Source organism: Elephas maximus, chromosome 6 (genome assembly GCF_024166365.1).
Source record: "Elephas maximus indicus isolate mEleMax1 chromosome 6, mEleMax1 primary haplotype, whole genome shotgun sequence".
Classification (NCBI taxonomy): domain Eukaryota; kingdom Metazoa; phylum Chordata; class Mammalia; order Proboscidea; family Elephantidae; genus Elephas; species Elephas maximus.
In genome coordinates this window covers 36,120,163-36,133,631 of record NC_064824.1, presented here as the reverse complement: position 1 = coordinate 36,133,631, position 13,469 = coordinate 36,120,163, and the positions used below count along the sequence as shown (strand labels likewise).

Here is a 13,469-nt window from a genome sequence, read left to right as displayed (position 1 = left end):
TTCTCTGATTTTTTTTTTTTTTTAATTTTGGCTTTTTTACTTTATTGCTACTTGCCTTCATAGAAAGGAGTAGGTAAATAAGGTTATTTTCTCGAAAAATATATTTCAAACACTACCATCAAAAGACATTAAAGTGCAAAGTAAAAAAAAAAAAAAAAATGTGGTTGAAATTCTAACAATCTGTCTTTATGTGTGAGTTCACCTTTAAGAAAATTTTTAAGATTTACTCATAGTCATTCCTCATGGTAAAGAAGGAGCCTTGGTGGTGCAGTGGTTAAGTGGTCAGCTGCTAACTGAAAGGTCTGCAGTTTGAGCCCACCAGCTGCTCTGCAGAAGAAAGATGTGGCAGCCTGCTTCTGTAAAGATTTATAGCCTTGGAAACCCTGTAGGACAGTTCTACTCTCTAGTGTTCGATAAGTCAGAATCTACTCTATGGCAATGGATTTGGCTTTTGGTAAATAAAAAAGGATTTTGCCTCATTGATTCAATAATTTGGAAAAATAAGAGGTGATATATATCCAAGTCAGTTTTTAAAAAAGGTTAAAACAAAATATATGTTCCCTAAGTACTTTCCTAAATTCTATTCAAATGTTTGATGCCCTTTACCAATGATCTGACATAATGGTTTCAACTTGTTTATTTTTGGATTTCCTCTAGTCCTGTCCTAGTAAACTTCAATTTTGCATCAAGCTTGAATGATTTAACTTAAAATGTTTACCTTGGAAACAAATCAAATTGAATGTTTCTCAAGAACATCCCCTTTCTAACTCTCCGCCCTTCTTGCATACCAATGAAACTAATCCCTTTAAGCTTCCAAGGCACTTCTCCAGCATACTGGTTGGAATAATTTCAGCTTTTGAATCAGATAGAAGTCATCTTGTGAAAGGGTTTTTAATGGATTATTATATTCTCCTGATGTTACAAAAAAATTAATTTATTTATAATCCAATATGGATTTTTTTTCTAGAAATACCCCAAAGTTTTTGAAATACCCAGAGTATTTGGTTTTTTACCACTAACGGTTACTGAGAAACAATTAAATATTAGGACACTTCCTCTCATCCTCTACTTCTGCTTGATCAAATTAATATTCATAGTCAAATATAGCCACTTTGATTAAAAAAAATAAATAGATAAAATCCTACCCTGAGTATAATAGGTGCTTGAACAGTTATTCTTACAGGAAGAAAGCCACTTTCATAGACAGCAGTTCTACTACCTAGGTGCCATTTCTGTTTCATTCTGAGGAAAGAATCTCTATTTCTACCCAATGTACTTAAGGAGGGCCATCAGCACCTTTGACAGGAGAGGATGCTGATTGTATAGAAATTTAGACAACTATAAATGTGACACATATTTACACATGCACGTGAACTCTCATCTGATAGAAAGAAAATTGTGTTAAACATGAATTTTTATTTTTATTTATTATATTTTTGAACCAACAAATATATTTGGATTTTAAGCCAGAGGGGAATTATTTCTGTCTCTTAGAACACTGTCCTGAAAAAACCTAAGATGAGGGCTAGATTGCACAGGACCTCAGTTGGCTTTACTTTTGGTCAGAGCTCAGGCTGCACTATGGAAACTTTGACCAACTTTCTTGCCAAAAAGCTAGTAGTCACAAGGAAGAGTGACAAAGCACAGATATGAGCAATTTCTTTTCTGTTATTAAAAAAAAAAAAAAAACTGTTGCCATCAAGTTAATTCCAACTCATAGCTACCCTACAGGACAGGGTAGAACTGTCCCACAGGGTTTCCAGGAGCGCCTGGTGGATTCAAACCACTGGCCTTTTGGCTAACAGGATAGCTTTTAACCTCTACACCAGGGTTTCGTTTCTGTTATAGGAAGTATAAATTAAGGCAAGTTTACTACTGATGAGGCTTAGGGAATAATTTATCTCCACCTATAAAAGAGAACAATAACATTGAAATTGGGCACTTCCAGAAGAAATTTAATATGATTTCTTTTCAACATTGCTGGCTTATCATTTTGCCTTACTGAACTTTATGTTTTTGAAACCTATTGTAGCTATACTGATGCATTTTTTTTTTTTCTTTTGTTTTGTTTTGATCAGTGCCCAATCCATGCTTGGATTTAGCTTGTGAATTCCTCTGTTTGCTGAATCCTTCTGGGGCCACCTGCGTGTGCCCAGAAGGAAAATATTTGATTAATGGCACCTGCAATGATGACAGTCTGTTAGGTAGGTATATTTCATTGTTCTGGAAATAGTAAACTAATTCTGATGATAAATTTCTACAGCTATTGAAACTGAGCAAAATATATACACCATCACCAGTTTAGCTGTCTTGGTATCAATGACTCTTGAATGCTTGTGGAGATGATTCTTCTCTTGCAGTAGAAGACTTAATTCTTTCTGCATGTCTTCACAAAACAATGTCGAACACTCAACAAGCATTTAGTAATAGATTTAGGACTTTGATGTCACGCACAGAACCAGAAAATATTTTAATATAACTCTTCTAACAGAGAAGACAATGATATTTTGGAGGATGTCATTCTGCTATTGGTTTAAATCAAACAAAAAAATCCAGTTATTCATTTAACAAGTTTACATTGAATACCTGTGTTCCAAATGCTAATTTAGAAACTAAGGATATCACAGTAAGCAAAGCTGACAAAATTTCTTCACTCTTATGCATCACTCGTGGACTTTCAATTTTAGAAGCTAGGGATTGGAGCAAACAATAAAAAAAAATGCCATTTCAAATGTTGATAAGTGCTAAATAATAAGATATATTTTGAGGGTTTATGAGAAAATCATAATTCTAAGTATATTTCTCATTTAGTCCTTCAAAAAAGCAATGATATTATGCTGTAATCACCCCTGTAATCACCCCTACATTAATGGATAAGAAAACTAAAACATGGAGAGGCTAAATTAATTGTCTAAAGTTACTTATTTAGTAGTCGTACTCCACAGTGAGTATACTCTTAACCATGGTGTCTACCTCTGTGCTTCCATATCACCTACAGCACCTATTTCTGGAGTCACTGGAAGGATGAGAAATGACATACACAAAGTGCCTAGCACAATGTAGACACATAGCACTCTAAAGTATATGTCATCACCAAGTAGATAAGAAAATGAAACAAGATTTTTTTTCTGTATGAATTCACAGAATTGTGTAGTTTTATGGTTGAAATGAAGTAGCTTGATTATCTAAATGCAAACTTATTTCAAGATATTAAACTATTTAGAGATTTCAGTTTTACAATTTCAACCCAACTTGAAAGACACAGTTCGAGAAAATTCCTCTTATAATTTACAAGAAAATCTTAAATTTAACTAATCAGTGTTAAAAAAAAAAAAACTCATTGGCTTCTGATATGGGCCTTAGTAATAGATAGCTTGGACCTCTTTAGTTAGGAACACAAACAAGTGAGTTTCAAAATTATTGATTGGTATAGATAGAAGCCAATTAATTTTTCCTGACATTAACATTTGATATAGCCAAGTTTTTTAGCTCTTTATAATTGCTTGCCTTTCTCTAACTGCTGTTGTTAAATGATGAGCACACTGAATAATTTTAATCTTCATGTAAGGCATTTGAAATTCAAATGTTACTCATTCTTGGGAAAAGTGTTCACCCACCCTTGCCTGTAGTTGATTATAATTGCTAGAGCTTGGCTACTGGGGGGTGATTTAGTTATTGACAAAAGCAACCTACTTTTTCATTACAGAACAATTGCCATAGTTTTTGGAAGAATGTAACTCTCATTTCATCAGTCAGTGCTGTACTTTTAAATACTTGATGCCTAATGAGACAGAGTATAGAAACACACATGCCCCAAATGAAGGGGTTCTGAATAGCTATGTGATTTATTTATATAGAACCTCTACAGGTTGAAATGAGTCCTCCCTTCATCATCTTAACTATGTTCAGAAAGCCTGAAGTACTTTTTTTTTTTGGTCACATTCACACCCTCTTTTAGGACATTTCATGTTGAATGAGTTAGAAATGTTTTGTTAAATTTTAAATTATGCAAGCTTATTTCAATTCTAGATGTAACCTCTGTATTCAACTGTTTGCTAGAGATTTCCACTTGTGTTTGCAGAGATGCCTCCAATTTAATATGTCCGGGACTAAATCACCCCTCTAGTTCCTATTGCCCTTGGTCCCTCACTTTGTTGTCACCGTCAGAAACTGAAGAACGACCTTCAGTTTTCTTTGTTCCTTTTACACAGCATCAATGTGAATTTTCCCTCTCAATTACCTTTAGAAAACATCTTCTGTAGCCTAGATAATTTAAACACAGTCCTACTAGTCTCTCTGCTTTCGTTGTATCCCCTGCCATTTATATTCTTCCTTAGATTTTATAGAATGCTTCAAGGACTCTACATCGCTTTTGGGGTAAAGTCCAAAATTCAAGGATCTTCTCTGACACTGACATTTCTTCACATTCAATCATCTCTCCCCATTTCCTTCCTTCACATTATCTAATTCAGGTTTAATCACAGCATTTCCTCAATGACCACCTTATGACATTCTTGGATGTTAATCCACTTGAGCCGTACCATCAGTGTGCATTCTGAAGAAAAATGGTACTTGGTTATTTTATGTTAAAATAAGTGCCTGAATTGCCTGCTGAAATTAACAAGACTACCTTGAAGACTCAGCTTTCAGTTCTTCAACTTTTTACTAGTGTTTTGATATTGCCAGATATGGGCTAAAAATCAGATTCTAAATTTGTGTGAATGTATGTGTATATTGCATATGCATTTTGCTTAATATAGTGTTATAATTTTTCTTTCAATTTTTTTATTTCATTTAATATTCACAACAAATCTATGAGTTTAATTGTACATTTTTCATTAAGAACATTTTAAAGATGAGGTTTTGAGGCTCAGATAGGTTAATTTGTATGCCTAATGAGAAACAGAACCAGGATCTACACACAGGTCTCGTTACGCCAACTGTTGTTTTCTTTATACTATATATACTGCTTTATGAAAAAGTCCTTCATATTACAAATACAAATTTTAATAATGACAACCTGAAGACTAGTTACATGGCAAAATATTGGAAACATTGCTTTGCAATGAGTCAAGTATACACTGTTGACAGGAGCCTAGGTGTTGCAGTGGTTAAAATTCTCAGCTGCTAAGTGAAAGCTGGTTGGCAGTTTGAACCCACCAGCCACTCCACAGGATAAAGATGTGGCAGCTTGCTTCCATAAAGATTTACAGCCTTGGGAACCCTATGGGACAGTTCTACTCTGTCACATAGGGTCACTATGGGTCCGAATTGATTGGATGACAGTGGTTTGGTTCTGTGTGGTTGACAGATAGAAATAATAAATGAATCACTGCATCATTTGAAGTCACTGAGTCTTATTTGGATATCCTTGTGATCATTACAATGATGTGTTCAAGCCTCTGTCATGTATAGACCAATATACCATGTATATGCAATATAGGCTAGTTAATTTTACCTAACTTCACTGTACAATATAGGTACAGTTTAGGCAGAAGGTATATTCCTTTCTGTCCTGCTCTAAGTAAAGCACAATTTCTAATGGAGCAAGGCCATGTCAACACACACCCAGCAAAATAAGCTGAAAAAATGGTTCCAAACCAATCTTTTTCATAAAGCAAGTCTCGTGAAGTTGTTAAAAATGATTTTGCTACCTCAAGGAATAACCATCCTTTCTTGTTCTCAGACAAAATGTCATTGAGCAGAACAAATGTTACATATGGAAATGTTTCTGACACTGTTCTATCACCATCTTGTACCAAGTCTAAATGATTTTTAGTCTGGGAGGTTTATCTATTGTTAAAAAGGACTGGCATTGAAGATTACCTCCTTGATTTTCCTTTGCTATAAATACAACTTATATGATAGATCTTATTTCAGCTTCATTTAATATCAACTGCTTCTAAAAATAGGCCATGTTTGCCCATATGATAAAGACAATTTCATGGTTCATATATGTTTTAGTTTCAGAAAGTGTCAATCAGTTTTCTTGTTCTCACCACATTTAACATTTAGTGGTTTAACACATACAAGAAATGGCTAATAATGCTTTTTAGTCTAAAGAAGGAAATAAGTTAATTTAATATTTGTATTCACCATTTGACAACTGGAATCTATCTCTTTGAGACAGTATTTAAAAAGAGTATAATAATTAAGGGTAAGTAATTTAGGGGTTAAAAAAATTAAAGTTCTTCCATTTAAATATTTGTTTATTTGAGTTATTCTTATTCAACCATCTGTTGAAGAACAATTTGTCCATTTCTTTTCATAACCAGATGATTCATGCAAATTAACTTGTGAAAATGGAGGAAGATGTATTTTAAATGAGAAGGGTGATTTGAGGTGTCACTGTTGGCCTAGTTACTCTGGAGAAAGATGTGAAGTCAACCACTGTAGCAACTACTGTCAAAATGGAGGAACTTGCATACCATCCACTTTGGGTAAATATTTGAGAGTCATTGTATATTCAAATCATATGTGGTTTTCCTTTTATGTGAAAAATACAAGAAAATACTTAATATTGCAAATATAACTCCTGATAACAAGAAAATAAAGAACATGCTAATACAAACTAAATTTAAGAGTTAATTCAACATGACCAAGGACATTTGCTGTAAATTCAGTATATCAAAGTTAAAGTCGTGAAATTTAAACAAGAGTGACAATCATCACCATGTATTCATTGAGCACGCACCGTGTGACGGGGCTGAATGCTTATAGGCATGCCAAGCCTGGCTCAGAGTGATTAAATAGAACTAGTTTTCCAAACGTAATAGGTTGACTTCATATTCTGTGTTCTTTGTTGCACTAATAGTTTTTCAAATTCCAAAAATCAACTGTTATTGAAAAGTACGTTAATTTTATATGTGAATAAACTCTAGATGTACATCTGATAGTACCTCATTCCCATCTGAAATTTTAACTACTCTGTTGGAATTACAATGTGATACATAATGCGCTTTGAAGATATCTGGTTACTACATGTTAGGATATACTTGAAATTTTTATTAATTTCTGCAATAGCCACTTTCCCAAAACATGTTCTCTACCACACATAAGTGAATATTGAAATATATTTTCCTACTGACTTCTAAGAAAGTTAAAATATGTTCCCCCGGGGGGGGGGGGGTGGGGAAGAAACCTGAAAGCATAATAAAAATCTAATTTGCAAATTCCAATATTCAGTGCCAGGGACATTATGCAGCTGTTAGAGTGCAATCTATGTGCATTTAATTCTACTACAATAAATGCAAATTTAGTTAGTCAAATGGAAAATCAATCCATATGATCTTTGTATTCCCTACATGGTTAACTTCTGTCTTACTGGGAGTTCTCACTGTTTCTATTGCTTATGCTATTTTTTGAAGTATTTAGCATAATGCAAACCAAAAAGCCACATGAAGACACTTTCTCAATGAAATTCAGAAAAAGCAAACTGTTCCCGATTTGCATACTAATAGTAAAATCAATACTGTTTTGTTAAGTTTGATAGTTTTATGTCTATAAATATTTTTGACTTATGATTAATTGATAATTAAGGTATTCTAAGTAGTTAATAGCACTCTGGAAAAGTATTTAGAAGGTTGATTGAAATAGAAAAGGCACTAGGAGTCTTTCTGCATATTTTTATCCTGCTCCAGAAGGAGTTAGTCAATCCACTGAAGTATATTGTATCACTAAAGGAGAAATTGTAGCCTGACTCCTTTACTGAATATGCAAATGAGAATTCATGTTGGATGAATTCATATTCATCATGCTAAATGGATATGGCCTGTGATTGTATTTTAGTAACACAAATAATATTTCTTTTGTGAAAGAAACTTTTCTTAGGCCAAATGAGTTGTCTAGAGTTTTAATTATTTCATTTTTAATTATTTAATTTTCTCATTAAGATAATGAAAATTATCACTAAGATAATGAAAATTATTGGATTATAGCCAGGTGATACACTTTTGTTTAATTTTAGAAACATTTAGGCCAACTAAACAGTTTGACAAAGGAGCCCTGGTGGCACAGTTGTTAAAGCACTCGACTGCTAACCGAAAGCTGTTCTAACCCATCAGCCTCTCCATGGGAGAAAGATGTGGCAAGTCTGCTTCCTTGAAGACTCATAGCCTGGGAAGCCTTATGGGGCAGTTCTACTCTGTCCTAATAGTGTTGCTGTGAGTCAGAATAGACTTGATAGCAGTGGGTTTAATTTGAGTAAGCAGTTCGTCATTCCAAACTATGGCTATCTATTCAACCTACAATGGATCCACAGAGACAAATCATTATAAAACATTGAATTTGCTGTCCTGTTAATGGATTCTGAATTGTACATACATACAGCATAAATTTTAATATTTTGTTCAAATCATTTCTCCAGACCTTGCTGCATTCCTAAAATCTATAATATATCAACTTTTGTCTATGCATCAAAATTATTAGGTCTTGCTTTACACAGATAATATGTTAGGGAAAAATTATATTCCAGGTTTGTAATATAAATGCATCCTCATATGAATTCAACCTGAGAAATGACCACGTATTATCTTATTGAATCTAATAATTAACAATAGTACGATATTCAATTAAGTCATTAAGAAAGCATTTTTCACTTTTAAAAATGTGGTTTTATATAATCATTTTTTGGAATTACAAACTGCTGAACCTCATTATCTCCACACAAATGTTAATTTGTTAAACAAATCCCACTGGGCAATTCATGGATTTATTCATTGTTGGTTTACTTACAGTTAAGCCTTTTAGCAAATCCCTACGTGGACATTATATAACTAGGGTTTGGGGCAGCTTTAATTAAAATTTATAAGTTTATGACAGTTGCATAGAACTATAATAATTGAACAAAGGAAATGTCACCAGTTAATTAAAAACACACATCTGAAAGGTATAATTAAAATTTTGCCTGTAGGAATGAGTTTTGCTCTCATTTCTTCAACTTCCTTTTTTTTTAAAGTAATGAGCAATAAAAACATATATATGAGCTATAATTCATACAGGAAGGTACTACAAAGTGAAATATTTTGACGTATTTATTATACTAACAAGAGTCCATGTAGTTCATTTATATGACCTGCTCATAGGAGAATATACTTAAGGTAAAATTTTCCTTGGACAAGCCAATGTAAAGTCAGAGTATAGCAAAATGTTTTTCTGTCATTCTATTATAGAAAATAGAGAATAGTGTATGAAAGACTTTTTTTTTTTTTAATACCTCCGGGATATTATTAAGAAAAAAGTACAAGACATGTATGCAATTAACAACTACATTTGCAATTCATCTCTAAAGTACTGAGTATGTATTATCTATGAAATGTTTACACTGTTTGGTGTTTTCCTTAGACTTCTAGGCCCGTTCTTTAGAGTTTTTAATATTCATGTCAAAATGAATTAGTATTTTTTACACAGGTGATTTGAAAGAAACAAGGAAGAGAGCTGGTAAATTTAGGATGAGTTTAATGTATTTACCCAAATAATTTTATTCTTAAAAGTTTGGTATTATATAGAAGGAAAGACATTTAGGAAGTTTGAAACGATATAAGGCAGAACTGGCTTGGTAAAGAATTGTCAGTGTGATTTTGAATGGTAGGCATTACATTTGTATTGAATTATTTAAATGAATGCAACAGGAAGGAGAATTTTCTTATTGTAGCTCTCTCTGTCAATAAGTTGACAGTTATAATCAGAAATTAAAATAATAATTAATATTATTGGCAGGATCCTAACAGTTAATGTATATTGGATGCTATTAAGTGTCAGGCACTGTTCTCTGTTCTTGAAGCATCAAAACAAATCTATGAGGGAATGAAAGTAAGATTCTCTCTAAAACTCTGTTACTGCCTTCATGAATCACAGTTACTGATTCATTCAGGGAATATGGGGAGCACAATACTAAACTATTCAGCCTCCTGAGAGAGCAGAAAACTTGGTAGAAGCTCTCTAGGTTAATGACAGAAGGCTCGAGTTGGCTATCTTGCATTTGCAGAAAAGACAAAAATGTTTCAGTCTCATTTCCACAATGCCTGCTGAAAATGAACTTTCCAGAAGTATAAATAGATCGTGACCTATAATTTGAAACCTGTCAGAATATATCAAATGGTACCTGTTAAGGGAGCTAGATAAAGCCCATAGCTCTTCCTTCTCTTTGTCAGGCTTTACTGAACAGTCCTCTGTAATCTTTGTGATCGTTACGACAGCCCGACAGCTACAGCCAACTTGCTAAAATTATGTATAAATTGGCGTTCACTTTTAGTCCTGGAAAACATTGTATTAAATGGAAAAACAGAATGTCAAATCCCTTTATCAAATTGACTTGCAGTTGTTTAAAGTATTCCGAAGTTTTATTACTTGAATCAAAGTCAGAAGTGAAGACAGATTTCACAAAAGAGAGTAGTCTTGAAGGCGAGAGGTCAGGAGATAGTCTTCCTGATTGCAATCTCGTAACTAACTGAACAGTGCTGTAGTAATCTGTCTCTCGGTTTATTTATTTATTTATTTTTCTGTATAAAGGGATAAGAATGTGGCTTCATCCAAATAGAAAAGATGTTGTTAGTAAAGACTTTTTGATGATATTTCCACAGAAAAACACTAAATAGTAAACATTTCTAAATATGCTTTAGAGTTGAATGTCAATTAAATACTATTAAAGACTCAAAGTGTTTATCAGACAATTAGACTTACAAGGCTAATTATATATAAGACATCTTAACCATGGACAAAAATTTAGAGCATCAGACTGACTTGACCAGTACCAAACTCGACAGTACGAATTCAAATAATAGTATGCTTAGCAAGAGAGCATACTAATGGTGTTCAGTAGCAGGTATTGACCTCTCAAAAATAACAAGCATAGTCACTGCCTCATGGGAGGTTCAGATGAAATTACTTTTGCTAGCGTGCCTTCATGGCAACCAACCAAACATTTTTCAACATTGTGAATATATAGGAAAAAATCATAAATTCTTTGTCCAACAGAGAACAGCAGACTATTTTGCCAATTTAAATCAAATAATACTGATTAAATCATACCAATGAACTGTAATTTTATGATCAGTATAAAAATGTTTTACTAAATAAATCTAGCTTTTAAAGACGCGTATCAGTAGGACAGCAAAATATTGAAAAATGCCAACATGAGACAACTTTATATTATTCAAATGAATATATATTTCTTTTGAGAAAATGGGGGTTGACAATGATTCATATGTTACTTGACAAAAAAAGTACTTAGTAGAACCCAGCCAAATTATACTCTAAAATTATGGGCAAGTAGGCAGTGATTGCTTTACTGGATATAATTATAACAATTTGGGAATTTTACAAACAAACATAACTGTTATTATTTTTATAGCTACTGCTATTTTTGAATTATTAATAAACACCAAAAACCCTGGGATATTCCTTAGGTATGTGTCTTAGTTAGTCTAATGCTGATTTAATAAAAATACCACAAGTGTGTGGCTTTAAAGACCAAAATTTATTTTGTCACAATTTAGGAGGCTCAAAGTCAAAATTCAAGGCACCGGCTCCAGGGGAAGGCTCTTTCTCTGTTTGCTCTGGGAAAAAATATTTGTCTCTTTCAGCTTCTGTTCCTCAGGTCCTTGGAGATCTCCAGGTGCCATCAATCTTCTATCCTTTGTGCTAGTCTCTGTGTCTAATCAATCAGCTCTTTTTAAAATCTCAAAAGTGATTAGGCTTAAGACATACCCTGCATCTGTATAACCTCATTAACACACAAAGAAAATCCTATTTCCAAATGGGATCACAAGTATAGGGGTTAAAATTCCAACACATATTTTGGGGGAACACGATTCAGCCTATCACAATATACTATCGTATTTAATTCTTATTACTCTATGTGTTTCTATTGTGGCATTTTTCAGATATGACCTAAAGGGCTTGTGTAATAAGACTAAAATCTGAGGACCTAGATTATTCCAAACTCAATGCTCTTAGACATCACCGATTATCATTGAAAACTAGCAGTATCATACTATCTGTCTCTATCAAAGAAAGAGCTATGCCATAAAGGTGATTTTTTTTTATAGCTAAATATTTCCATTTATTTACAACTGGACTGCAATGAAATCATATAAATTTAATATTAATTTACCAGAGACAAACGATCAATTTATGTAGTTACTTATCCTAATAAGAGAAATAAAAGATTCTGTTATTATATATTTTAAAATATATTATTTTGAAGTAATATGTATGGGTTCACTATGGGCATGTTATGACCAAAGGATTTAAAAAAAAAAATGCATCGGAATTCCATATGGAGTTCCTTAGCAAAGGCATGGGAACCCAGTAAAGTTAAATAATCACATGTATTCGTGATTGTCTAATAATAATAATAATGCTAGAAATTATGGAGTGATTGCTATGTGGCAGGTGTTGTGGCACATGTTTTACTCTTAGGCACTGCTACCACTTTTTACAAAAATAGAAATCGAAAGGAAATGTAGATATCCAAAGCCATACAATTCATAAATATCAAACAAGATTTCATAATCAGGTATGCCTGACAAGAAAAAAAACAAAATTAACCACCGCACCGAACTTACTAAGTTCCTATTAAATATTAAATTGATATGTTTCAACAAATGGGTGCAACACTGGAAGGACTCACTCATCTATGCCAAGAAATTTGGAAAATAGCTACCTAGTCAACTGACTGGAAGAGATCCATATACACGCCCATTCCAAAGAAAGGTGATCCAACACACAAGTAAAATTTTCCTGAAGATAATTCAGAAATGATTGTAGCAGTGCATCAACAAGTAACTGCCAGAAATTCAAGCTGTAATCAAAAGAGGACATGGAAAGGGGAATATCATTGGTAATGTTAGCTCGATCTTGGCTGAAGACAGAGAATACCAGAAAGATGTTTACATGTGTTTTATTGACTCTGCAAAGGCATTTGACTGTGTGGATTATAAAAAAAAAAATATTGATAACATTGCAAAGAATGTAAATTTCAGAACACTTAATTGTGCTCATGCGGAACCTGTACATAGACCAAGAGGTAGGTGTTCAGACAGAACAAAACAGAGCAAAGGAATACCGTGTGGTTTAAAGTCAGGAAAGCTGTGCATCAGGGTTGTATCCTTTCACCATACTTATTCAATCTGTATGCTGAGCAAAGAGTCTGAGAAACTGGACTGTATGAAGAAGAACTCAGGATTAGTTTGGGGAAGACACTTCAAAAACCTGTGTTTATGCAGATGACACAAATTTGCTTGCTAAAAGTGAAGACTTGAAGCATTTACTAAAGAAGATCAAAGACTACAGCCTTTAGTATGGATTATATCTTCACATAAAGAAAAAAAAAATTCCTCACAACTGGACCAATAAGCAGCATTATGATAAATGGAGAAAATATTGAAGTTACTGAGTATTTTATTTTACATGTATCCACAATCAACCCACATGGAAGCAGCAGTCAAGAAATCAAACGACGTATCGCA

General features: G+C 33.3%; 1 protein-coding gene across 1 annotated transcript in view; it reads left to right on the top strand.

Annotated features, from left to right (window-relative positions):
* LRP1B (LDL receptor related protein 1B) overlaps positions 1-13,469 on the top strand; it is a 1,748,032-nt gene that overhangs the window by 1,650,254 nt on the left and 84,309 nt on the right. The window contains exons 82-83 of the mRNA XM_049888441.1: positions 2,079-2,204; positions 6,276-6,440. Coding sequence (XP_049744398.1) covers positions 2,079-2,204; positions 6,276-6,440 — 291 coding nt within the window. The remainder of the gene's footprint in view (positions 1-2,078; positions 2,205-6,275; positions 6,441-13,469) is intronic.